This window comes from Polypterus senegalus, chromosome 15 (assembly GCF_016835505.1).
Source record: "Polypterus senegalus isolate Bchr_013 chromosome 15, ASM1683550v1, whole genome shotgun sequence".
In the NCBI taxonomy this organism is placed as follows: Eukaryota; Metazoa; Chordata; class Cladistia; order Polypteriformes; family Polypteridae; genus Polypterus; species Polypterus senegalus.
This window is the reverse complement of record NC_053168.1, coordinates 10,765,426-10,793,411: the sequence shown is the minus strand read 5'-3', so window position 1 is coordinate 10,793,411 and position 27,986 is coordinate 10,765,426. Positions and strand designations below refer to the sequence as shown.

Below are 27,986 nucleotides of genomic sequence, written 5' to 3'. Positions count from 1 at the left end.
TCAACACATATTGCAGCAAAGTTTTAAAAATCGAGGGAACAATGGAGCACTTGGGCCAAAAATGCTTGCTGGTGAATGAACTGCACAGAGTAAAACTGGTGCACAAGTTAAAGAAAATATGCAGACCACTTTCTTAATGCTTTAAATGTTTAACTAACATTTTAACCTGAAGAAAAACAAGCAACATCACACATATGCAAAATTTAGAAATAAGATACTGTAAGAAATGAGTCTGTAACTCTAACCATGGCCATTGATTGCCTACGAGGCTCAACTTTCAAAACCCAAAACTAACCAGAAATACAGGGCATTTGTAATGTAGGCTGTAGAAAAATTAACATTAACTATTTTACAAATGTAATTCTCAGATTTTCTGATACTTTTGATATCCCTACATTGTACAAACGAAAGATTCATAGATGTTTCTAAACATGCATTGGCCTGTTTGGTATGTGTGGTAGTTCACCCTGCAGTAGACTGGCAGCCTGCCCAAAGTAGTTCAGTGTTGTGAGGATAGGCTGTGGCTGTCTGTGGTCCTGTAGTGTACATTGATGTTTACAAAGGGGTGGGTAGTTTTACAGATTTATTTTTAAAATTTTTTCCTGTACATGCTTAAATGTGTTTACTTTTGTCTATTGAAGTGTTGAAAAGATGTAGAACTTGTTACAGTAATTGTCATTTAGACGACATGTGGTTTATGAAGGAGCCAAAAATTATCTTCATTTATTTCTCATTCTGCTTTTTTGAAAACAAGAACATGCTGGTTGTTTAACAAGATCTGAATTCCACTGTGATGAGTTTAGATGTGCTGTGTTAACAACTGTGTATGGAGGAGTCGCACTCCACAGACAGGTTTAAAGAGTTTAAGCTGTTTTGCCAATCCTCCAAAAATGCCTCATGGCTATTACAACAGAACAGTCTTCCACTAATAATGGCACAATAGTTCATTCTTATATACGTATTAAATATTTTAGCAACAATCTTTATTTTGAAAATGCAGAGTTTACTGCATGGATCGCAAACATATTCAAGGTGCATTTACTTTAACAATATTTACTTTTCTGCATTTTTTAAATCCCCACTTAAATTGTGCACTGCAGTTTATGTAGCAAGTCAGATATGTATTGATGATTAATACTGTTGACCAGTTGAGACTGTAAGAATATTTTCACAGTTTTAAAGTTTTTGGCTGCCTGAAATATACAGTATATATATGCACTATGACTTATTTCCTGGCACCATTATGCACAAGAACAATGGTCAAATGTACTGTAGTCTCAGGATGACTTAGTTACACTGCTTTCTACTGTACACGCATCTAGCTTTTAAGCTGTTCTTCCTGTCCAAAACACTCAGATTTTATGATAAATGTGGAATCAATAAAGCAAATTTAAGTATTGAGCAAATCAGATTTGACCTTTTGCCTTATTTGTTAATGGATTTTATCTTTGTGCACACAAATAATACATACTAACAAATTGTCACTGCACTTTTAAAGAACTTATTACATGGCATATTTAACAAAAAATATGAGCATAAAGTGCTTTGATTATTTTGTTTGCAATGTTGATTGTATATGTGTGAGATACTTAGCCTTATTTATACTCTGACCACTTAACTCTTTATTTCTTTGTTTCTTTATTCTTGACTCAATTCTCTGGGACAGAGTGAAAGTAGCAGCAGCAGTAATATTTCCACCATGCTAGTGACACACGACTATACAGCGGTGAAGGAGGATGAGATTAATGTCTACCAAGGAGAAGTTGTCCAGATTTTGGCCAGCAATCAACAAAACATGTTTCTGGTGTTCCGCGCTGCAACCGATCAGTGCCCTGCTGCTGAGGGCTGGATCCCTGGCTATGTTCTTGGGCACACATCTGCAGTAATACCCGACAACCCAGACGGAACCATTAAGTAAGTGCTGTCTTATAAACATTTATACATATTGATATGTGATTTCTGCACAGTCAAACTTTACCAATTACCTGAAGAAATGTTTTTAGGTTTACCATGCACGATGATTGATTGGAGAATTTGTTTTCATATTTTTATTTTCACTTTGTTTTCATGAAATCCCCATATAGTACTTTTGCTCTTATTAAACACACACAGCAAATATTATACAGGATTGGAATAAAGGCATTCACTTCCTTTCCAAAAACAGACATTCCAAAAACTAAAAAGATCTGTTCTGTCTCTCTATTGTATCATAAAGCTATTAGTTGCTTAATACGATAATAAATACCTATAACCTCCTAGATTTTTTAGTAAGTACTAGTGTTAATTATGAAATTATGGAAATTGCTTTAGTTACATATTTTCTATAACAAACCTGATCTCTGTTGCTTTACAAGGAAATCTTCATCTTGGCACACAGCACTCCGCTTAAGGAAGAAGTCAGAAAAGAAGGACAAGGAGTGTAGAAAGGAAGGCAAACTAGAAAATGGCTATCGGAAGTCCAGAGAAGGCTTGGCAAATAAAGTTTCTGTAAAGGTATGTTAGTTTATATGTTACAAATGAGAGATCAATTTTACATCATGGACTCAGATTTGTATGTCAAAAGTGAACAAAAGCCTTATAAAGTACACAGCACAGATAATTATTTGTAGTTTGTTCAGTTTTGTTTAAAACCAAATATTTTTAAATAAGGAGCAATAGTTTGTTTTTCCTCAGAAACAATTGATTGGTGCTCCTGTGCCTAGTATTTGGCAAGGATCACTGCACAAAATCTTTTTGTGTAAAATTTAGTAAGGGTGGACACCATGTTGGCAGGAGTCTTGAACCATTGTTTTATTTAGAAGCTTTTCCAGAACCTTAGTAGCACACATTTGAGATTTTTAAGTAATTTCCTCTGAAGCCAATAGCCACCCTTCACCTTGCTATACAGTCCATCAGTAGCTACAGCTTTCTTTTTGGCCAATGCTGTTACTGATGTGTTTCATTATAATGTGTTTCTTCCTTCTCTCTCCGGAGGTGGTTGTTTCTTGGGCCAAAGATGGTGTCCCTACTTCAGAATAGTAATTTTGATTAAAGGATATACACCAGTTATGTCCCATTATTTTTTATTTTTGTCTCACATTCTTGACTGAAAGGCAGAAAGAAAAATTTTAACACTTAACAATTCTATTTGGTGGCCCTACAAGAAGCCCCCCACAAAAAAAACCCTGTTTTGACAATCAAAGGTACTGCTCACCTCAGTGATGGGAGGGAAAAAATGGGACTGGTTCCCAGCTAAATCCCAATGGAGTCTAGGAATCGCTGTCTGCTTAAACTAGTCTGTATTGTTGGTGAGAGCTGTTGTCATGGCTGTGTTTTTAATTGCCGATTTGGTGACTGGTATCCCCAGTATGCAATCAAACATAACACCTTTTTAGTTAAGAACCTTGGATTCTGAGAAAATGTTGGCAAGAAAGAAAGAGCAGCTATCATGGGATGAAAAAGGGAAAAACAAAGATATTACCAAACAGAATAGAAGCTAAATCAGCTGTAACTCTAACTCCTGCTGCTGCTTACGCTCTCTTACAGCCTTCTGCTTTTGAATTCTTTTCCATTACTCCAATATTCTCAGTTCCACTTATGTTGGTGTGTAATATTTGAATGTATTCATACTGATTAAGGGGTGACTAATTATTATTTAGAATGCAGACTTCTTTAATAAGTAATATCCTAAGGTAAACCCAAAAGTATCATATGTACATTCATGCCAGCGCATTTCTGTGTGTAGGAGTAGGGAATTAATTGTAGTTTTAATTTGAGTTAACGTGTTGATTAGCAGTTATTGCAGTTGGTTAGAATTTATTTTATTGCATCATTCAGATAAAATCTTGGCAAAGATTATGCAAGTAGAATCTGTTGCAACTAGCATTCATGCATATTAGCCTATGCATTTTTAAAATGAATTTTTAACAGTTTTAAGAAGTGCCACTTTGTAATCATTAATGTTTGTTTAATATTCTTTCAGCTTCTAAATCCCAACTATATTTATGATGGTAAGTTGATTTTTTTTTTTGTCTATCTATGTGAATAATACATTCTTAATTTGAATCTTTAGCAGTGTGTTCTTGCATTGTTTAGAACAGTACATTCTCAAAATTGAAAGGCGCATACATGGTGAATTCAGTTCAAATGAGTTAAAAAAATAAGTGGTGTTTGTGATTATGATCAAAGGATAAGTTTGGTGTTTTTCAGGTTATTTATCCACAAACTGTTTTATATATGATTTTGCCACATGAAATTGTTTTCTAAATTTAGACATTTTTCTATACATTTTTAAAAATACTTAGCCAGTCTTTTTACAATGAAATCTATGGGGCATGGGGCTCCAATGGAAAATAAGAGCAGGGTTGCAACAAATTGAGACTACATCAGTAGAGTTAAATCTCAAGGACATCAGAGATTGCTGTGCAATTTATGACTTAATGATTTATAGCTAAATGTTTTCAAGCTATACTTTCATTTAATGGATCAGTTTATGACTTTGGTATGATTTATAGCTAAATGTTTTCAAGCTTTACTTTCATTTAATGGATTATTTAAAAGGTGACTTCTGTGTGTTCATTTTCTTTGCAGTTCCTCCAGAGTTCATTTTGCCCTTGAGTGATGTGACTTGTGACTATGGAGAAAGTGTTACACTCCGGTGTAAAATCTGTGGTCGACCCAAAGCTACCATAACGTGGAAAGGTCCAGACCAAAATATTTTAAGTAATGATGGGCATTTCAGTATTTCCTATAGGTAATATCTTACGTATCATTATTGCAATGTTGATTGTATATTTTAATTCTTAACTGTATTTTTCAGTTATTTTGAAGACATAAGATTCAATGTCTAATGATGAAATTTGTAAAAAGCAGTCCTACTATTGCCTTTTTGCTAGCTAGATAATATGTGGGTTATAACAAAAGTCTAATAGATCGCACTTCTGTAATTGACGGTTTGTACAATGTCATTATACTTTCCCAGTAAATTGAGCTCTTTGGCTTTTTATTACAACTTCAAGTATGCTATAAAATTATATATTTTCTTGTTTATTCATGACCTAATTTGCCGTAAATATAAACATATAATTCTATCACTTATTTAAACTTTGGCATCTAATTTCAACATGAAAATAATTTTGTGATGAGCAACATTGTGTGCCTAAAATTTGATGAGGTTCATTTCTTTAATTTCTTTGTGTTAGTGATTCTGGAGAGGCAACCCTAAGAATTGTAGGTGCATCAGCAGAAGATGATGGTACATACATGTGCATAGCTACCAATGACTTGGGATCAGTCTCATCGTCAGCTATTCTCAGAGTATTAGGTGAGTTTACTATCCATTTTTATTGCTTAAAAGTATTAATATGCTAGCATTAGAATACTTTGATCTAATAGCCCCCAAATGACATATGACTGCAGTATGGTGTGGTTGTATTGTACATTTACTTTGAAATTAGTTTTTTGTTTAAATGTTTTTTTTCTAATTACACTCTTTTATACTCTTCTGTATATGACTGGAAATGATCCAAACCCTATCAAAACAGATGGTATAAAGATATTGCTGTGTTGATCTGAAACTAAACTGTCCTAAATTATTTATTGTTCATTATGTTTCTCACCCTCTGTTAGGTACTAATGTATGCAGCTTTACAGTGTAAATATTCACATGGCTTGGCATGCATACAGGTGTTCTTATGAAGGAAATCATTCCTTGCTTATTTTAGAGACAGAATAACTCCGTTTATTGGCACAAAACACATTGCAGTACTTTAAACAGGCAAAGAAATAAAGCTTTAAATGTCAGTAGATTAATTGAAGTTTAGGTGATGATGCTACTTATAATACTGAGTTTCATTTAACTACTAATGACAGAATCAGAATTAATTTTGAAGACTATGCAAGGAGCTATATGGAAGAGGATGCTGCATAAGAAATGTTTAATTTGTGTTCTCTTCTCAGTGCATAATCATGGTCTTGTCTACTTTGCAAATTTCAGTTGATTCATATTTTAATTGAATGTTATAGTGATATCAGCATATCCCTATTAAAGTTAATGGTGAGTATAGCTGGCACCCATGCAAAAGGAGGCACTTGCAAATTGATGATCCTTCATTACAAAGAATCTCCCATAAAGTCCCAGCTACTTGATCCACTTTTTAGTTTGTTATATTCCATCGTTTCTATGATTGTCTCTGTATGCATGTACTGTATTGCAGCAGCAGACCTGGCCTGTATGACGGTCATTTTTTGCAACCCTTTTTTTTTAAATGTTATCATTTACTTAAATCAGTGGCAAAAATGTGGAGCAATACAGAAACTGATTGTAAGCAGGAATTATGGTGCTCATAGCTCCAAGGAGTAAATGTAATGTTACATCTGCTTTTAGTAGTTTCTTTCTTTTACCAATTGATTTTAATTTTATGCACATTTTCGTTTTAGTTAGCATTTACCAACTAGAACCTGTAAGCTTTCAATGCATCACTCAAGCTCCGTTGATTGTCATGGCATTACAACTTCTTCTTCAACAAACAATTCAGTATTGTGTCATCATTAATGATGCAGTCTCATTCTATTCTCATACATTGATCCTCGGAAAGCATTGCTTTTTCATAATGTTGATTCAGAACAGAGAAAGACATTCAACGAAAGTCTGTTTATTTTACTTCAGTGCTTGACTCTTCATTTGTCATCTGTTTTAGTTATCTCCCGAGCTTTGCAAACTAAACAAGAATAGACACCCTGTTGATGAGGCTACTTAGCTTTGTCTACTTACACATTTATTAATGGCTATAGATATATTATGAACATTAAAAAACAAATATCAGGGCCATTTCAATTAGACTAAACCTTTTTGTTATGCCAGTTTACTACCATGTCATGTTATGATGATTTAGAAACATTGTGTTTTATGGGTCCCATCCAGTCAATTTCACTCTACTTGTGTAGAGTTGTGTCGTGAGTATTGCGAGGTGATTCTGCATTCATTGTGCAGGTTTTGGGAAAAACAAAAGTAAACCTCAGAAAGCATAAATAGTGTTTTATAATAAAATACTGCTAGGCAAAGTTTGTCATAGTTCGATATCACTAGGTCACTGACCTATGATGACAAAGCTACTGTGACTAAACAGACTGAACAGAGTGTAGAGAGTAAAGAAGCCATCTGAATAGAGAGCTGACTTTCTACTGTGTCAGTGAAGGAGATAATTTAAAATGCATCCCATACAACAAGCAGCAGCAATAACTTAGATGTCACTTGTTATTAATCATACTAATAATGGTACTAGCGGTTCCAATATTGTATATGTGTAAAAGATTTCCCAAAAATAAAAGCTGACATTCTGTACTTTTTATTTCATATTTCTCTTTTCACACAGAATACACATTTTATGAATATTTAACAAATAATTTTTACTCCCTCATTGCTCCAGTATTTTTATTTCTATAACAGTGAGGCAGGGTTTGGAATTGAAGTCCAGTACAACATCACACTAATATACATCGTTAAGTGTTTACATTTTTTTTTAGTAATGAAAAGTCTATTTCAGGCCCAGTATGAGCGAGTATTGACTTCTCCATGATGTATTCCAGTCCTGCCTTGTACTCAGTGTTGCTGAGACCGTCTGCAGTGTCCATGACTGTGAAATTCATTAATGGGTACATGGCAGATGCATAGGTGATTGTAAGTGATAAAAATTACTACAAAAAGTAGAAAGTCAAAGTAGGGACAATAGAGGGACAGCTCACTTTTGCCCAGTTTTCCACTGACTTTCTGCTTCTCGCATACCACATGCATAAAATCTATTAACAGTGTTTCAACTGTTTTTTAGGAAAGGGTGTATTATCAAATTAACTTGAAGCTTGTGATTATAAATCACATGCTTGAGTGGCATTTCTAATTCATTTCCGTTAATTTTCAGGTCCTTCAAGTGATGGAAGCAAAGTAATCTGGAAGGATAACTTTGATGCCATCTACACTGAAGTAGCAGAGTTAGGCAGGTGAGTGTTTTATTCTAAATAGAGAGCACTGTGGATTTTACATTTTGCACAAAATTGTCTTAAATTAGATTTCAATTAATCACTTAAACTTGGTCTTCAAAGGATTACTAGTTTACAAAAGACTTTTGTTAAGCTAACATGAGAAAGAAAACACTAGCACCTAACAAAGACTCAGTATGAGCTATTGAAATTCTGCAAAGCATCAGAGAGTGCTAGCTTCTGAGTACTGTGACATGTTAACTGGTAAATTAAAAACTTTACATAATAAATACACATAAAGACAGATTTGTGTAAACTTAACATAAATGGACCCCAGTAATGTCTGTAGAATCTTTCTGGAACAGCATGCTTTTCCTTGCCAAGGAGTGTTTAAATTAATTAATTAATTATTTTTATTTAAGTTTCTTAGTGTCTGAAAGTAGACGGGCGTAGTCTCAAGGCATTTTAAATACCCCCTTCCAAGGTCTGTTTAACTGCAGTGACTATTTGATCTTGTGCTTTATAGTAGTTTTCATTGGGAAAGGTGCCATATATATGATAAGCCGAGATCATAGTCTAAGTAGGAAACAAAGGCTTGTATATCTATTTATACCTTAAACCTGGGCTATAGAAATACAGTAGTTATAAGGGGTAAAAGACATTTGCCTGTTGTTTTAGCACCCCGAAGATGGATAGCACGGTGGCAGGGCTATGTCGCAGCATAAGGGTCAGCAGTGACTTCATTCTGGCAGTGCATTAAGTTTAAGGAGAAAATGGTAAATATGAGTAGAGTGTTGAGTGTAAAAGTTTGCTGGCAGAAACATGTATGCAGAGAAGTAGCTTGGAAAAACAAAGTGGAATTCACAGCTAAACCTATTTGTAAGGTGAATGAGCAACCATTGTGGTGTGATTGCAAACAAACACGCACATGGTGAGCTGTTGGGTTGATGTATGACTGTAGCAGAGAAGCGGTTGACATCTTGTGCATGGCTCACCGTCACTCATGATTAGAAAACCCTGGAAGACGTGCGTAGAGATTGGTTTGACAAAATGACTAGGCATAAAAAGGTTAGTCAAGACCGCCAGGAGTTGTCTTTGGTACTGCTGAGTTGGTGGAGCAGAGAGAAGAGTGTTAGAGTTAGTATACATTTGCTTCAATAGCTATACTTCATACTGTATATACTGTATGTGTGTTTATATAGTCTTTGTTCTTTATTTTTTTTTTATTTGTCTGACCTTCAGGGACTGTCTGTGTAGGAAGAAGAGTCTTTTTGTTTTATTCTTTTTTTTTGTCATTACTTTTAGCTTTGCTGCCGCTATAATTACTTTGTTTTCACTAATATTCTTGCATTCAACCATGTATGTGCTTGCAAGGCATTATTTTGTAAATAGTTTTTGGCATGTCTGGAATAAACCAGAATTTCTGGTTTTGAACAGTCATCGTTGTGAGAGTCTACATTCTCCTATTCCCTGGTCAGTTGGTTACGGCTCCATGTGTCCGGAATCTGAAACTCTGCAATGGTACCATTGCACAGGGCACCACACTATATAAAATCTAAGCTTCTCACTGTGCTGTAACAAATACATGCAAGTTTGCTTGATTTTAAAGATTTGGATTTACTGAGGCCTTGAGTCATTAGTGCACACTTAGATTAGAGGTTTGTAGAGTCCTTACTGCCACATGCTTTCAGAGTACTTTGAAATTCTTACTTGCATTTGCTGATCAACATACTACACTCCTTTATTCCTCTACCTTGATTAGTAAGGAGGACTTCCTTACCTGAGGAATCAGAGAATGTTTTATATTATACACATTAGGGTGTACTTCTTTTTATTTATTTTATTTAAGAAAAAAAAGTACACCTTCTTTATTTATTCTATTTAAGGCATTGCAGAAGTGTGATGATCTGGGTGGCTGCAGCTGCCTTAACCCCCTTAAACCTGGTACTGTCAATAGCCATGTACCATGATGAGACACATAACAAAGCAAGGGTTGGTGCAAATGTGCATATATTCCTCAAAAGAGTCCATCAATAATAAAAAAGTGCCGTGCAAAATTTCTTCATAATAAATAATCCATAAAAGGGACCAAAGCTCGGCATTGAACCTAAATCCATGGAGATCGAAGGCATTGCTAATTAAAGTATCATAATGTACTTGGGAGCATTCTGTAATAATTATAATGTCCCATTTATGGATTATACAAAATGTGATGTGCATGACATCACTTGAACAACTGAACTCGCCATGTACTTCATTAAAAAGATAAAGCAGAGTGCTTGATTCTTCCAAACACCAATTAATTTAAAATCAATTTAAAAGTTAAAGATTTTCCAAAAATATAAGCATATGTAAATTAATTTCTGTCTTTGGGAGAGTAACAGTAAAGAGTCTGGCAGATGAATAACATAAATATAGAATAACAGATGTAGAATTCTGCTTTTTATCAGAAATTATATATGCAGTTTTTCAGTTAATTGAACTGCCGCTTCCTTATATTAAGTTGTTTCTGTACACTAATCTTTAATTATGTCATTTGTTCCAGAGGCAGGTTCTCTGTTGTGAAGAAGTGTGACCAGAAAGGAACCAAACGAACAATAGCTGCGAAGTTTGTTAACAAAAAGCTGATGAAACGAGATCAAGTTGCCCATGAGCTGAGCATCATGCAGCACCTTCAGCATCCATTGCTTGTTGGTCTTCTGGATGTTTTTGAAACATCAACCAGCTATATATTAGTCCTAGAGATGTAGGTACATTTATTGTTTTTTTTTTTATCCATTTTTATTCATGTGGAGTTTAACAGAGCAAACAGTGCACGTTTTAAGACATAAGAGTGTGTTTCAAATCTCTATAAAATAATCTTGAGTGCATACCAGAATTAGCATGATGTGTAGTGTACAACTTATAGCAGGATATGCTTAAGCTTTGTGTTGCACTAGTGAGGCCTCCCCAGAGTACTGTGGGTAGTTATGGTCTTCAGACTTCAAAAAAGACATAAAGTCATGGCCGAAATTATCAGCATCCCTGGAATTTTCCCAGAAAATGCACCATTTCTCCCAGAAAATTGTTGCAATTACAAATGGTTTGGTATACATGTGTTTATTTCCTTTATGTGCATTGGAACAACACAAAAAACAGAGAAAAAAGCAAAATCTGACACAATTTCACACAAAACTCAAAAACCGGGCTGGACAAAATTATTGGCAACCTCAACTTAATATTTGGTTGCATACCCTTTGGAAAAAAATAACTGAAATCAAGCACTTTCTATAACCATCAACAAGCTTGTTACACCTCTCAACTGGAATTTCCGACTACTCTTCTTTTGCAAACTGCTCAAGGTCTCTCAGATTTGAAGGGCACCTTCTCCCAACAACAATTTTGAGATCTCTTCATAAGTGTTCAATCTGATTTAGATCCGGACTCATTGCTGGCCACTTAAGAACTCTCCAGCGCTTTGTCTTCAACCATTTCTGTGGGATTTTATAGGTATGTTTGGGGTCATTGTCCTGCTGGAACACCCATGACCTCTGACACAGACCCAGCTTTCTGAAAATAAATATCTTTTGGTAGTCTTCAGATTTCATGTTGCCTTGTACACAGTCAAGGCATCCAGTGCCAGAGGCAGCAAAACATCCCCAAAACATCTTAGAACCTCCACCATGTTTGACTGTAGGTACTGTGTACTTTTCTTCGTAGGCCTCATTCCATTTTCTTAATCTCTTTACTCTAAATAGTAGAATGATCAGCTTTACCAAAAAGCTCTACCTTGGTCTCATCTGTCCACAAGACGTTCGCCCAGAAGGATTTTGTCTTCCTCAAGTACATTTTGGCAAACTCCAGTCTGGCTTTTTTATGTTTCTGTGTGGGGTCCTCCTGGCTCTCCTGCCATAGCGTTTCATTTCGTTCAGATGTCAACGGATAGTTCGAGCTGACACTTTTGCACCCTGAGTCTGCAGAACAGCTTGAATATGTTTTGAAGTTGATTGGGGCTGTTTATCCACCATTCGGACTATCCTTCATTGCAGTCTTTTATCAATTTTTCTCTTCCGTCCACGTCCAGGGAGATTAGCTACAGTGCCATGTGTTGTGAACTTCTTGATTATGTTGCACACAGTGGACAAAGGAACATGAAGATCTCTGGAGATGGACTTGTAGCCTTGAGATTGTTGATATTTTTCCACAATTTTGTTCTCAAGTCCTCAGACAATTCTCTGCTCTTCTTTCTGTTCTCCATGCTTAGAGTGACACACTCAGACACACAACAGAAAGGCTGAGTCAACTTGTCTCCATTTTAACTGGCTTCAGGTGTGATTGCTATATTGCCAGCACCTGTTTCTTGCCACAGGTGAGTTCAAATAAGCATCATATGCTTGAAATAAAAGGATTTACCCACAATTTTGAAAAGGTGCCAATAATTTTGTCCGGCCCATTTTTCGAGTTCTGTGTGACATGATGTCAGATTTGGCTTTTTTTCTGTTTTTTTGTGTTGTTCCAATGCACATAAAGGAAATAAACATGTGTTTACCAAAACATTTGTAATTGCAACAATTCTCTGGGAGAAATGGTGCATTTTCTGGGAAAATTCCAGGGGTGCTGATAATTTCGCCCATGATTTAGCTGTGCTAGAGAAAATCAAGAGAATAGCAACTAGGCTGATTCAAGACTACTTAGGTATGAGCTATGAGAAAAGATTAAAGGAATGGAACTGTTTCAGTTTAAGCAAACATACTGTAGATGGAGGTGTCATGATTGATTTTTTTTAAAATTGTGAAGGGAATTAGTACAGTGGATATAGGCTGTTTAATATTAGTTCTTCAATGAGAATGTGGGAACACAGATGAAAACGTAAGGGTTGATTCCACCTAAATATTAGAATGTTTTTCTTTACATAGAGAACCATAGACACATAGAGTAAATTACCAAGTAAGTGTGGTGAAGAGCAGGACTTCGGCGCCTTTAAAACTCGACTAGATGTTATTTTGAAAAATGTGGGTGGTTAATGTTCTAATTGGAACTGGTAAAAATTGAGTTAAAATAAGGAGAGTCAAATGAGAATAACACATCAGAATTATTTGATACATTCACAGAATAGTGGGAATGCTATTGTCGAAGGGTCTTGAATGTCTGGCAAGCTGTCTGATTTATTGAATTTCTACTCTGTAGCGGGTTTTTGAAGTTAACACAATATCACTTACCCACTTGAGTGGTTATTAGTTTCTAACATTTACATATTCTGTTGACACCTTTATCCATGGCAATGTACAAAATTTGAGATACAGTTGGTTACATTTTTTTTGTGTTAACCAATTGGAACACAGGCAGGTGTAGTGAATCACATGGTCAGACAGTGTTAATAGCAGGATTTGAGCCCACAATTTCAAGGTTTATCTCTATGCCACACTGCCATCATTTGGTTTAGACATGAAATCAGTTGTTACTTTGTGTAGGAAAATAATTGGAAGGCAAATTGTAGTAATACAGCTGATGTACTTCTTCATGAATGCAAGGAAGGGTCATATTTAGGCAGTGTTCCGTAGGAGACAGGAGGACATTGTTACCCCTGCAAAAATGCCATTTTTAAACTACAGTGAAGTATTAGCCCAAACTACAAGGATGTTGATAATAAACACAGTGGGGAAAAGGTTCAGAAACTTACAGCTCATAAGAATAAGGCTGACTTCTTTAAAATTAGCCTGAGACAACACAAAAAACAGTTGTTTTTGTTTTTTAGAGATCCTTTCTTTATCATTAGTGCTTATTGTTTTATCATCTCTTTTTTGTCTTTTTACCTTAAAGGAATGTGTTTTATGATGATCTTTAATATTGTTAAAAGAGATGCAGGTCAAAGTAATTAACAAAGCTCTCTCTTAACCCTTAAAGACAGTGTATCTGTGACCAGTGATATAGACTTGTGCCTCACGCAGGCCTGGTCCTGTCTTATACCTGCTTTTGAAATGAGCCCTGGCCTTCCACAACCTTGCATTTGAATAAGTGGGGTCAGACAAAGGAAAGATGAATTATAGTTTCCTATCTGAATTTATTTTTTTGGGAAGTAATAATAGCTTCATATTGTAACTGCTTAATTCTGGAAAAAATGTCAGATCACAGGTTGTTTCAAGCGCTTTGAGCATGGGAAAGGCCCTTTATAAATAAAGTGTATTATATAATTTTAATTAATTCTAAGACATAAGTATGTAAACGTATGTGTACACTTAAACAGTAAAAATACATTTTATGTTCTTGTACACAAGCTTATTCAGTTGCTGTTTTATTATTGTAGATATATAACTGGTGTGGTATTTGTTTTTTATTTAATTATGATAAAATATTAGCTTATAAAGAATGTTGATTGCTTCAATTACCTTCCTCACATATACAATGTGTACTTTTCTCAGGGCAGACCAAGGCCGTCTTCTGGACTACATTGTAAGTTGGGGAAACCTCACGGAAGAGAAGGTGACATCATATCTAAAGGATATATTAGAAGCTGTGCAGTACCTTCATAATTGCAGAATAGTTCATTTGGACTTGAAGGTAAGAAGACTTGTTCCAGTCTCTCGTTTTTTCTTCACCTTTCTAACACAAGTGACCTTTATTACTGTAAGACAGATTTATTTTAATAAATGAAGAACTAATATTTTATTCACCTAACGAAGTTAGGGAAAAACTACCTGTGTACAGATTTTACAAGGAGGAATTCATTGTCATCAGAGTCAGTTTAAGTTGTTACGTTTTAAATTCACCGTTATAAATTGTTAATGTGAATAACATACTCCAATGCATACATGCAAATTACACATTGCAAATGTCGTACATCTCTGTGTCTGCAGCATTATAATACTCAATGACACAAAGAGCACCATAAATGAAAACATGACAGGGAGTAGTGCCATCCTGTTCTGTCAGCGGTGTTAGAAATTAGCTTTTAAAATAAGGCTGGAATCTTAATTGTACCCAAAATGAGGTCTTACACAGATTAAGGGAAGTCCCATGACTAAAGGAATAGTCATCCTATGAGAGTTTGTCATCTGGAAATAATGTAAATTTTATCATTTACAGAATAGAACCATTAAAATTGCAGCAAAGGAACTGGTTAGAGGTTTTACATTATTGGTAGTCTTTAGACTACTAAACAGTAATATAAAATTAAGTATGTTAACTTATAAAAATGTCATTGTGTACACAAATGTTGAATGTAATATAAAATGAACAGGAAATTGAATCAGATGAAGAACTTTTAATCTTATTTAACTTGAAAGTGAACACATTCGGTCAAATGAAGTAAATAAGCTGCATAGGCAGAGAGTTTGGTACAAGACTACCTTTACAGATTGACAGACAGAAATGGCATCTTAAGGATGTGTGTCTGAGTGTTCGTTTCTTTCTCTGTCATGAAGCGTGGTAGGGGTAAACAAGCTGTCAGCTGTCTTCACTTATAAGTTTCTTTAAGTATGAAAAACTTGCCAGTATGATTAGTCACTGATAAAATTTGCCATGTGCAAACTTCTATCTTTAATAGTTGTATAGTAGTAGTTTAATAGTAGTGCCTTTAATGTTGCAGACTGTAACTATTCCTCTGATGGTGGGGTTATTAATTGTTTTTGGATTGCAATGCATGGCCACTTATTACACTTACACCAGACACTGTAGCATCATCTTCTTAAAAACACACCATGAGTTCCAGGATGTTAGATACTTACAATATATAAGAAGCCATGTTCTCCTGTGTTACGGGCTAGATATGGCCCGGAGGCCGTAGCTTGATAACCCCTGGTTTTAAGAAACAATGTTGCCTGACTTTTAACTTCTCTCTCCTCTTGTTTCAGCCTGAAAATGTTTTGGTAGACCAGACTTCAGCTCAGACAGTTGTCAAGCTTGCTGATTTCGGAGATGCCGTCCAGTTGAACAGCACTTACTACATTCACCCATTACTTGGGAGCCCAGAATTTGCAGCACCAGAGCTGATTTTGGGGAATCCTGTATGTCTGTCATCTGACACCTGGAGTGTTGGAGTGCTTGCCTACGTTGTCCTCAGTGGTGCCTCGCCATTCTTGGATGAAAGCATAGAGGAGACTTGCTTAAACATTTGTCGTTTGGATTTCAGTTTCCCAGATGACTACTTTCAAGGAGTCAGCCAGGCTGCCAAAGATTTTGTATGCTGTTTACTGCAGGGGGATTCTGCCAGGCGTCCTTCTGCAGCAGTGTGCTTGCAAGAGCCTTGGCTGCAACTGGCAAGCTGTCGCAGCACTGAGTGCATCGATACGTCACGACTGATTTCATTCATCGATCGGCGCAAACACCAGAATGATGTTCGTCCTATTGGTAGCATCAGAAACTTCTTACAGAGCAGATTAATGCTCAGGGTTTGACTTGAACTATTAAAAAAAAAAAGAAAATAACGTAGAACGTTTTCTCTCATTCTCTTTCACCAGCCAGAAAATCGTGAAGACTATTAGAGTCTTCAGCCAGCCTCTGCTGCGGGCTGGATCGATTAATTGAAAGTAAAATACTGCTGGCCAGTGAGCCACATCTGTGGCTTGTACTTCGTGTGGAAACTGCATGCCAAGAAAAGCCTGCACAAAAGACTTGGGATAAGCAATGCAAAAGTAACTAGCGTGGCGGACTACATGAAAACGTCTCTGCCTGAGCCAGACAGAGCAAGCCTTTGTTGTTCCACAGTATTTCAATTCAGGTTGCTCAATGATAAAGAGATGCATTTAAAAAGAAAAGAATTTTTTAAACATGTATAGGTAATATGAGGAAATTAAATAAAGACAAATCTTTATCCAAACATTTTCAAAAATAATAAAAGCAACACCCACCTCCTAATCATTAATACTTGGGACTGAACCAAATCCTGAGTTTTAGGCATTGATTTTCATTGGCTGCTTACTTATGGTGGCCTCTTTGAAACATTTCTCTTTTAAATTGGTCATCTGAGCTTTCTGATTGCCTCGCTTTGTATTTATTATAAGAAAACATGCAGATCATGTCAAAGATGACCATACTAATTTTAACTGCTGCAGGTTTGACCTCAGATAGTTTGCTTTGAATAGCTGAAATTGTGTTGCTCTGATTTAAATAATTTTTAAATTATATATAAATATATATATATATCTATACATAAGCCTTACTTTGTATATAAATTGTTTATCTGCCTTCAGTCATTTTTGTTTTATAAAGATGGTCACAGAGGCTTCTGACATTCAAACAAATGCAGCCAGCCAACTAGACGTGGGGGCAAAGGAGAGGCAGAGGCCCACCTGTGGCACATCTGAATGCCAATCAGATTGCAAAAATAACAAAGCAAGAGGATAAACTGTAAATGCACTCATTGTAAGTTCTGTTTTCATATCATGTGCAATGTCGTGGCTTTAACATTTTATGCAACTCTATTTATGAAGACCTCTGTTGTATCTGTAATAAATATATAGAAAAGCACATAATTGGTACCGCAAGTTATACATTTGTGTTTTCTTTTATATTATGTTAGTTCAGTATTATTTCCTAAAATTCTTAGCTTTTGTGGCTGGTGCAAATATCGAGGATTGACATGGCACTTAATTTTGAGAGGAGTTTGGCTCTCGTCCCTAACACGTTTAAACCAAAGGACTCTTGTCTACAGTAACAGTCGAGTGGATTTTCTCTGCTCTGAAACACTTGTTTCCAGTCCACTCCGAAGACGAGCAATTGAGCAAATGAAAAATAAAAATAATTTATGTGTCTTCAGAATTTCAATTGACTCTTGATGTGTTATTAGAATATTATTTGTATTATTTTAATCAAAATGCAGTGTAAAGCCAATACAGTGCTGAAGCTGAAAAGAACAAAAGTATTCCTGAACTAAATTTTCATCAGTTGCTACTGACCTGAAATTGGTTTCGTCTGAAATCTGATCTCGATTAAGCAGTTTAACGCGCATATCTACTGTCTTATTGAACGTGCGCGCCATGTCAGGCACTCTAATTTGCATTTCAGGTTTGCTGCTTTGTTTCCTAACAAAAAAGGATCGAAACTTCCTCGAGACCCTTCATGAATTATAGAACATGGAGGGCTGTCAGTGCTTTTTATGGTGTCGAAGGGCAGGAATCAAACGGAGATATTAAAATATCTCAAATTTGAGAAGTCAAAGGTGTTTTGTTTTTTGTTTCTCTTCTAGGACATAGAAATTGTCTGAATTTACCTGTACTGTACCATATATTGTACACTATTTATTCATTAATGTAAAGCTTGTACAGAGTCGGATTGCTACGGGAACTCAAACTGGATGTCTATGTGTTTTCGTACCACCTTGTAGTTTTTTTGTTTTGTTTGTTTTATTTTTTTTGTTGCCTTCCCCACGTTTTGTTTTTAATTATTTTTTACTTTTGCATGTACATTTCTTTGTACAGATCCATGTTTACACAATGTGTTGTAAATATTTTATTTTGTCATCAGTTATTTTAAAATTAAACATGTAAAAAACTGTTCTTGCAACGTTCATCTTTCTGTTCCTTTTTTTTTTTATTTATTTTTTTATTTTTTTTTGTGAGTCATTCATGTTTGTCCTCCTGTGACCCTGAAGCAGGTTTGAGAAGAAATGTGTGTGCACAGTGCCTTGGAAAACGTATTCAGCCCCCAAAACTGCTATTCACATGTTATAGTCTCCACTTCTAAACTGACAGTGTGCTAAAGGTAAGAGATTTTTCAATTGATCCTCAAAACTTTGTACATTGTGCCAAACTGAATGAAACAAATTGAAAACCTTTCAAGAATTTGCCAAATACGTAACCTGAGGTAGGACGTGCAGAATGTGTGTGTGTGTGTGTATAGTACTTGTGTGTATATTTACAGTCATATGAAAAAGTCTGGGCACCCCTCTTAATTCTTTGGATTTTTGTTTCGCATTGGCTGAGCTTTCAAAGTAGCAACTTCCTTTTAATATACGAAACAGTAGGATTTCAGCAGTGACATTAAGTTTATTGGACTAACAGAAAATATGCAGTATGCATCATAACAAAATTAGAGAGGTACATAAATGTGGCCACCCAACAGAGGTATGACACCAATACTTAGTTGAGCCTCTAGACGCTGTCCTCCTGTAGCCTTTGATGAGTGTCTGGATTCTGGACTGAGGTATTTCTGACTCTTCTTCATACAAAATCTCTCCAGTTCAGTTCAATTTGATGGACAGCCTGCTTCAAATCACCCCATAGATTGTCGATGATATTCAAGTCAGGGGACTGCGACGGCCATTCCAGAACATTGTACTTCTCCCTCTGCATGAATGCCTTTGTAGATTTTGAACTCTGTTTTAGTTCATTGTCTTGTTGGAATATCCAACACCACGTAACTTCAACTCTGTGACTGATGCTTGAACATTATCCTGAAGAATTTGTTGATATTGGGTTGAATTCATCTGACCCTTGACTTTAACAAGGGCCCCAGTCCCTGAACTAGCCACACAGCCCCACAGCATGATGGAGCCTCCACCACATTTGACAGGAGGTAGCAGGTGTTTGTCTTGGAATGCGGTGTTCTTCTTCCACCATGCAAAGTGCTTTTAGTTCTGACCAGATAACTCAATTTCTGTCTCATCAGTCCAAAGCACTTTGTTCCCAAATGAATCTGGCTTGTCTAAATGAACATTGGCATACAACAGGCGACTCTGTTTGTGGCGTTCAGATGTTCTTTGTGCAAATTGTGCTGAATTGTAGAACGATGTACAGATACACCATCTGCAGCGAGATGTTCTTGCAGGTCTTTGGAGGTGATCTGTGGTTGTCTGTCACCATTCTCACAATCCTGTGCATATGCCGCTCCTGTATTTTTCTTGGCCTGCCAGACCTGCTGGGTTTAACAGCAACTGTGCCTGTGGCCTTCCATTTCCTGATTCCATTCCTTACACTTGAAACTGACAGTTTAGACCTCTGAGATGGCTTTTTGTAGCCTTCCCCTAAACCAGGAGACTGAACAATCTTTGTTTTCAGATCTTTTGAGAGTTGCTTTGAGGATCTCATGCTGTCTTGTCACTCTTCAGAGGAGAGTCAAAGGAAAGGAAGCACAACTTGCAATTGACCTCCTTAAATACCTTTGACCACTCATGATTGGACACTCCTGTCTGTGAAGTTCAAGGCTTAACGAGCTCATCCAACCAAGTCATCAGCATTGAGCAGTGACAGGCATTCAAAACAGCACAATGACAAGGGGACCCACATTTGTGCACAGCCAGCTTTTCACATTTGATTTAATTTCATACAACAAAATACTGCGTCACTAAAAATCTTTGTTCGGAAAACACCGCAGTACTCAGATGTTCATAAGAAATGAAAGACATACCACTGTTATCTTTATTGTTGAAAGGAGAGTCTTCCCAGGCGTCCCCGCTGGGTCTGGTCCCCAGCCTCCTGCCTATGTATGTGTGTGTGTGTGTGTACGAGGGATGTTCAAAAAATCTGTACATTTTTTTACTATTTATTAAGAATTACAAAAACAAATTACATTACTTTTCCACATAGTCACCTTTGTTTGTGATGCTATATTCTGAGCATCATACCAACTTTTTAATTCAGTTGCTACTCCTCCCGCCATCATAGTTTCCAGCAAAAATATAAATGTGCAGAAACTTGTTGAATGTCCCTCGTGTATATGTATGTGCGTGTGTACAGTATATATATATACTGTATATATATATATATATATATATATATATATATATATATATATATATATATATATATATATATATATATATATATACCCCCACACACACAAACGTACATACAGTCAAAGTACAAAGTATGTGAACCCTTTGGAATGATCTGGTTTACTGCATGAATTGATTATTAAAAGTCATCTACTCTTCATCGAAGTCCCAGGTCCTGATACACACAATGAGCTTAAGCCAATGACACACAAACAGTTATACTCTTTCATGTCTTTATTTTACAAACGCATTCAACGTTCACAGTGGTAGTGGAAAAAGTAAGTGAACCTTGGGATTGATTAACTGCTTGACCCTCCTTTAGCAGACGCTTCCTGTAACTGCAGATCAGACCTGCACATCGAATTTGAGCCCATTACTCCCTGCAGAACTGCCTTAACTCTTCCATATTCTTTGGTTGCCTTCTGTGTGTGGCTCTCTCTCGTCAAGTCCTATTCAATGGGACTGACATCTGGGCTCTGATTGGGCCTCTCCAAAACTGAAGCCATTGTGCTGTGGATTTTCTGCGATGTTTGGGCTCGTTGTCCTGTTGCATCAGCCAGCCTCTTCTGAGCTGAAGTTGACGGACAGACACCCTCACATTATCCTGGAGAATTTGTTGATAAACTTGTCAGTTCATTTACCCCTCAAGCTTTCCAGGCCCTGATGCAGCAAAGCAGGCCCAAATCGTGATGTTCCCTTCACCATACTTTACTGTAGGGATGATGTTTTGATGTTGATATGCGGTGCCCTTTTTACGCCAAATGAAGTTCTGCTTGTTCCTCCCAAATAGTTCAATTTTGGTTTCATCACTCCACAAGACATTTTCCCGGTACCAAGTGCTCTTTCTCAAACTTCAGGCATTCAGCGATGTTCTTTTTTGATAGCAGTGGCTTCCTTCTTGGTGTCCTGCCATGGACTCCTTTCTTGTTCAGTGTTTTGCGTATACTTGACTCATGAACAGAGATGTTAGCCAGTTCTTATGACTTCTTCAAGTCCTTTGCTGTCACTCTAAGGTTCTTCTTTACCTCATTGCTGACTTTACGTTGTGCTCTTGGGGTCATCTATGCAGGGCCTCCACTTCTAGGCAGTGTAGCCACAATACCAGCTGGTCTCCATTTATAGCCACTTGCCTAACAGTAGACTGATGAATATCTCAAATCTTCGAGATGACTTTGTAACCTTTTCCAGCCTTCTGTAATTCTCCATCGTAGCTCTTCAGACAGCTCTTCTGTGCGAGGCGTGATTCCCATCTGGATGTGCTTTTTGTCAAAATCTCAAACTTTATAGTGTTTTTTTTTATCTTTTTTATCAGAGGCACTCATAAAACGGCTGCTGCCCTACAAGGGCCCATCATCTGCAAGAATGGACGCACGACAGGATCTCCTGCTTTGCCTCACGCCCAGCCGAGGTCAACTCATCTTGTCTCTCTGTGCCTGCAGAGAGCCGTCCATCACACGTCAGCGCACAGGCTCATGTGCTGCAATGTGGTGCACCATCTGTTGGAATGACAAATGCTTATGTCTCTTAAATGGCACTTGGTAAGGGATTCCTTAAAGCAGTGGTAAAATTTGTGATGTGCCATCTGTTGGAATGACAAGTGCAATGCATACGCCTCTGTTATGCCATTTGGTGTGAGATTTGTAAAAGCTGTGTTAATGTTTGTGGTGCACCTTATGTTAAAATGCAATGTTTGTCTCTGTTATATGCTATTTGGTATGGGATTCGTAAAAGTGTTCATGTCTGTGATGCGCCATCTGTTGGAATGACAAAGATCTAGCAATCAGACAGACACACAGACTGTTGCCCTTTTATTACGGAGGATGTGATATCTGCCTGAATCATAAAGTGGAATACTTCAACGTTCAAAGCAGTTAACTAAATCCCTCGACCCGAATGTCATGCACATTTTCTAACCTGTTTCTTTTGACGTTGCAGGACACTGACAAGGGTTAACACTTCCACAAGTCCTGTTAAAAGCCAACATTATGGGTGTGCAGATGCATCCTGTTTTCGAGGTCCATTCCGGTTCCACAGGAAAGGCGACTCTGAGGAAGCGACTACAGGATTTCTACTTGCAGGACTTTTTTCTTTTTTAGCACAGGACATTAAGGGAGTCACACCACTGATTTCTGCTCATCTGCCATGAAGGCGATTTTGGGGATTGCCTTTCTTTTTTACTTTCTAGCCCTGTCTCGAGCTCAGAAGAGCACAAAAATAGACAACCAAATGCAATCGGACGCGTCCTCCATGGCAAACGTCACAAAAAGGCTGAGCGAGTTGGAGGGGAGACTGGAGGAGCTGGAGAAGGAGCTGCGCGCTAAAGACAGTAAGGCAGCTTTAAAGTCAACTTCCAGGCCGTAATGGATAGCACAGTACACACACAGACAGGTGACACGTTCTCAGAGGGTATACGGCTGGGCAGCCAGGCGAGAGAACTGGCAGAGGGGCTGGCGACCTGTGACTGAAGGGCACTCGGCTCGGAACACAAACAGCTGCCGTGGTTGGCACAGGATGCCATGGCACCTTCTCAGAATTCTGCGTAGCTTCACATCGTCATTATTGTCACCTTAACAGCGTCTTCCTTGTATGTGCCAGTCATTTCGCAACTTGTTGCCGCACTCCAGTGCCAGGAGTAGCAATTGTTTGGCCCAATGGATTGCATTCTAGTTTTTCTCAAATTCCATTTTTTTTTTCATTTTCAGACTTTTGGTATTTATTGTTCTGTGATTTTGATTCACAATATAATGTAAACAAAACACCGTCCTAATCTTTACAGTTTACTTTATAAACAGCCTCACTTAAATCGCATGGGGAAAAAAAACTAATGTTGAATCTGCCAACCCTAATGAGCTTAAATATTTTACATAAACTTGAAAGTATTACATTGACATAAGCTAGCTGTGCCTCCCCTGTCTGAGATCTAAATAATTAACATTTGCAGTGCATCGTCTATTGGAATGTATTTGGTAACACACGTGACAATAAAATGCATTTCATTTGTCATTTCAGCAGATGGCACATCACAAATATTTGCAGTAATAAAAATGAATTGCTATAAATAGTGGTGATGCTCCAGCTGTTGGAATATCGTGTGTAATGAATCTATCTTTGTTATACCGCATTTGGTATGGGAGTCAGAAAAGTAGTGTTAATGTTTGTGATGTGCCGTCTGCTGGAATGACAAGTGCAATGCATATATCGCAGTTAAATGTCATATGGTACAGGATTCATAAAAGCAGTGCTAATGTGGCACACCATCTGTTGGAATAACAAATGCATATGTCTCTGTTAAATACCATTTGGTATGGGATTCCTTAAAGCAGTGCTAACATTTGTGATGTGCCATCTGTTGGAATGACAAGTGCAGTGCATATGTCTCTATGATAAGCGGACTGGGTCTCAGAACCGGCCCGGTCATCCTTCAGCAAGTGAGGTGACGAGGTCGACCCATCGGCCCCATTATTCATTGTGATGAGTACGCGGCTCGCTACTTGCTATGAGCCTATGATATGAACTCCAGCTAAACTGTTACCAGACTTAATCTGTACACTGCTGTTTAGACACAACTTCAAATTTGACGACATGATGCTTAGAAATAAAATTTAATGAAAAATAGAATTTTTTATAACACGGCTTACGCGTTATTAGAGTACGTGTCAAATGTCAATGCCATGTCCAAGTGCCAGTACCCCGTAGGCTACAGCTGCTCATTTACAATGAAATAAATGATAACCGAGGTTAGAATGAAAACCTCACCTGACTGAAATGTTCCGTCCTAATAATGAAACATTCCTATCCTGTGCTTTATAACTTTATTTCATCATAGTAATAATCGCAGCTGAAAACCACTAATTATCGCTCAAGCCGATGACCAGGGAACAATAAAATGCATAACACATCATCTACACTAATTATTAGTACCGAAGAATTTAAATACTAAATATAAGATAAAATACATTTCAATAATGTATCTGCTGACCGAAATGTCGCGGTATCGAAACAGAAATCGGCAAAAGGCAGTTTTGACCAAAGTTTCCGCTGCAACATTGTGTACTGACAACTAAAACACCTTGATGACGTAATACGGTATATTATATATATATATATATATATATATATATATATATATATATATATATATATATATGGGACTATAGAAATGGCAGTACCAGACAGATAATGTTTAGAAAATTAATTTTAATGTCAAACAGTAAGCATTACATCAAATTTATTTCATGAAATGGCCGGCCAATGACCAGACCAGAGTCCACGGCCCACCGGGCATTGCCCAGATGCCCTAATGGCCAGTCCACCCCTGCATTTGGGCCATTTTAGTGTCACCCTCGCCAGGGATGTGGGAGGAAGCTTTAAGTTTTGCTTTGTTTTTTTTCCCTTATTAATTTCTAATAGCGGCGTTAGTGGAATAAGATGAGGAATCGTAACAGGTGTGAGTTGGCACTGCTTTGAAGGTTTTCCTCATTGGCTGAGTGGGAAGTCCAGGTGAAGGAGCGTTTCACGTAACACCTTTTTTTAAATTTTATTACAGAGGGGACGAGCATCATCTTCTCAGCCACACTGAATAAGAACGGATTCGTCGGGCCTTTCAACGCTCCCACCACCGTTGCCTTCACGAAGATACACGTCAACTTGGGGAATGGATACAACCCGAGCACAGGTAAGCGACGCAAGGCTTTTATTCTGTAGAGTTCATTGGCACAAGGGGGTCTGTGTGTGGTGCTGTTATACGTCACTTATCGTTATCTTCACATGTACGCTATATGCTCCCTGGATACTAAACACGGTCGTCTGTAGATTCATTGGCAATTCTGGACCGAAGTCTGTGCATGCGAGGGTCCTGACATGAACTGCCACCTGTCCAGACCCCTGAGTCCGATGCAGCCAGGAAAGGCCTTGCATTATGTCCAACAGGCTACCACCTAGCAGGAGAATGAGGCTCGACCAGGCCAGAGCCAAAGTTCAGCCGTTTCTAACGAGTTTGCATGCAGGTTTGGGTGCGACTGCTGATCCTAATGTGATGTGGGAGACCCTCTGTGACAAGACCCTGAAGGTTGCTGAGGGTTGTGTTGGTGTTGCCGGTGTTCCCAGAAGGAGGTGTTTCATCTCGCAGGGCACCTTGGATATCATCGAGAAGAGTCGCAGCACACGACTTGATGGCATCTCCAGTCTACACTGGGAACTCAGAAGGACGGCTGTGAGGGCTCTAAAGGCAGATAAGGAGACGTTTGTTAGAGGCGTCTGTGAGCAGGTGACACACCATCTGTGGTCTAGCGACCCACGTCCTGCTTACAGAGGAATCAAAGCGTTACACACATCTCAATCTGATTCTCAGGGATTCGCAGTCAGGGTGGCTGATAGAATGATCCTTACAGATGACACTGCAGTTGTGACCCGCTGGGCTGGCTACTGTGAGCAACTGTTTAAAGCTGATCCTCCATTTAGGACGTTGGACATGTCTTGGTCTACGGTTCTTGAGGCTGATCCTCCAATTAACTGTGAACCAACCAGTCTCACTGAGATGGCACAGGTGGTGGAGCAGCTGAAGAGAAGCAAGGATGCAGGGATCTGTGGTATCCAGGGTGAACTTCTCCAGGCTGGTGGTCAGGCTGTCCTCCTGGCATTGCAAGCAATCTTTACTTCCATCTGGTAGACGGGCGTCATCCCAACTGACTGGAAAACGGGAGTTGTTGTTCCTATCTGGAAAGGGAAGGGTGATTGCCTGGATTGCAGCAACTACAGGGGGATAACACTGCTCTCTGTGCCAGGTAAGGTCCTCGCTAGGGTCGTCCTCAATAGGATTCGTCATCACTTGTTCACCTAGCAGTGACCGGAGCAGTCTGGTTTTACACCTAAGAAGTCGCCCCTTCGACTGCATCCTGGCACTGAGGGCTCTCATGGAGGGCAAACGTGAATATCGGCAGAGTTTCTTTGCAGCCTTTGTCGATTTTCGTTACACGTTCAAGTTGATTGAGCTGCCCTGTGGGACATCCTTGAGACTTCATAGGATCCCCTCGAGGTTGCTGGATATCATGGCCGGGCTGTGCAGGGTGCAGGCAGACCTTCTGTGTTTTTCCCAGTTGATTCTGGGGTCCGTCAGTGGTGTGTTCTGCTCCTACTCTGTTCAGTACTTGTATGGACTGGGAATTGGGCAGGTCGTGGGGTCCAGCAGCTGTCGGGCATCTGGTGGTGAAGAAAGATTCACAGATCTTGACTTCTGTGATGTTCATGGAGTCAATGGAGGCTCTGATCAGGGGTCTCGAGAGACTGAGTGAGGGGTCTGAGTGTATGGGCTTGTGAGTGTCCTGATAAAATCTAACATCCAGGCCTTTAATGACCTCTTTGGCACGACCATCAGCAGTGTGTCTGTCTGCGGAGAGAGTGTCGATCTCGTTGAGAGGTTTGCTTACCTCGGCAGTGACATTCATATCTCTGGTGACTCTTCCTATGAAGTCAGTAGACGGATTGGGAGAGCATGGGGGGTCATGAGGTTGCTGGAAAGGAGTGTGCGGCGCTCCCGATATCTGCAAAAGGACGAAGGTCCAAGTTATTAGAGTCCTGGTTCTCCCTGTTTTGTGAGACATGGATGCCATCCAGTGACCTGAGACGAAGACTGGACTCCTTCATGTGTGTCTGTTCGGAGAATCCTTGGGTAACCGCTGTTTTGAGTTTGTGTGAAAAAGCCCAAAAGAATGGGCAGTGCCCACTTTAACCCAGAGCGATTTTAAGAAAATGTAATTTCTGTGACCAGCGTTTCTTTATGTAGGTGCTCAGCACCGGGTGATCCACAGACACTCTGAATGTTTTCAATGTCACTGCTTTTCCTCTGGCATTCATTTTGTTTCTTTTGTGTTCTTTACAGGCATTTTTACGGCATACAGAAAAGGCATCTACTTTTTTACGTTCACTGCCTTTTTGAACAGCAACAAGCAAATGTTTGTATCTTTAATGAAGAACAACGACATGCTCGTTGGGGTCTGGGACAGTTACACCCCAGATGGCAACGACGCCGGCAGCAACACAGCCATCGTTCAGCTGGAAGTGGGTGACAACGTCTTTGTCCGGCTGCATGAAGAAAAGCAGATCTATGATGACGGAGCAGGCTACACAAGTTTTTTGGGTTTCTGCTGTTCCAATTGTAAAAAGAAAAGAAACAAAATGCTGTGTCTCTTCTCAAATATTCTACTTCTTGTACATCCATATAAGTGACACAGATATGTAGCCACCAATGAATTGTATAGGGTGGTCCAGATCTAATTATGCAATTTTCATTACGCTATAACTTATTAAGTTTATTACATAGAAAATCACCTGAAAAATCCTGGACCAT

General features: G+C 38.2%; 2 protein-coding genes across 5 annotated transcripts in view; both read left to right on the top strand.

Annotated features, from left to right (window-relative positions):
• Positions 1 to 18,425, top strand: part of LOC120515459 (triple functional domain protein) — a 322,795-nt gene extending 304,370 nt beyond the window's left edge. For 2 of the 4 annotated variants that reach the window (XM_039736493.1, XM_039736492.1), the window contains 9 exons: positions 1,667 to 1,914; positions 2,355 to 2,493; positions 3,962 to 3,989; positions 4,570 to 4,732; positions 5,181 to 5,302; positions 7,896 to 7,974; positions 10,499 to 10,699; positions 14,352 to 14,490; positions 15,783 to 18,425. In XM_039736493.1, coding sequence (XP_039592427.1) covers positions 1,667 to 1,914; positions 2,355 to 2,493; positions 3,962 to 3,989; positions 4,570 to 4,732; positions 5,181 to 5,302; positions 7,896 to 7,974; positions 10,499 to 10,699; positions 14,352 to 14,490; positions 15,783 to 16,325 — 1,662 coding nt within the window. In that variant the 3' untranslated portion in view covers positions 16,326 to 18,425. Of the gene's footprint in view, positions 1 to 1,666; positions 1,915 to 2,354; positions 2,494 to 3,961; positions 3,990 to 4,569; positions 4,733 to 5,180; positions 5,303 to 7,895; positions 7,975 to 10,498; positions 10,700 to 14,351; positions 14,491 to 15,782 lie in introns of those variants that run through there. The other 2 variants (XM_039736495.1, XM_039736496.1) reach the window with 2 other exon arrangements.
• A 4,292-nt stretch (positions 18,426 to 22,717) lies between these two features.
• Positions 22,718 to 27,986, top strand: LOC120515594 (complement C1q-like protein 2). The gene is made up of 3 exons (XM_039736703.1): positions 22,718 to 22,967; positions 25,188 to 25,316; positions 27,519 to 27,986. Exons 1-3 carry the CDS (start codon positions 22,784 to 22,786, stop codon positions 27,863 to 27,865), a joined length of 660 nt encoding a protein of 219 aa, XP_039592637.1. The 5' UTR covers positions 22,718 to 22,783; the 3' UTR covers positions 27,866 to 27,986.

Coding starts and splice junctions, on each gene's coding strand:
- LOC120515594 (XM_039736703.1), top strand. CDS start 22,784: ATGAAGGCGATTTTGGGGATTGCCTTTCTTTTTTACTTTCTAGCCCTG. Junction 22,968..25,187: donor GGAGCTGCGCGCTAAAGACA/GTAAGGCAGCTT, acceptor ATTTTATTACAG/AGGGGACGAGCATCATCTTC. Junction 25,317..27,518: donor TGGATACAACCCGAGCACAG/GTAAGCGACGCA, acceptor TGTTCTTTACAG/GCATTTTTACGGCATACAGA.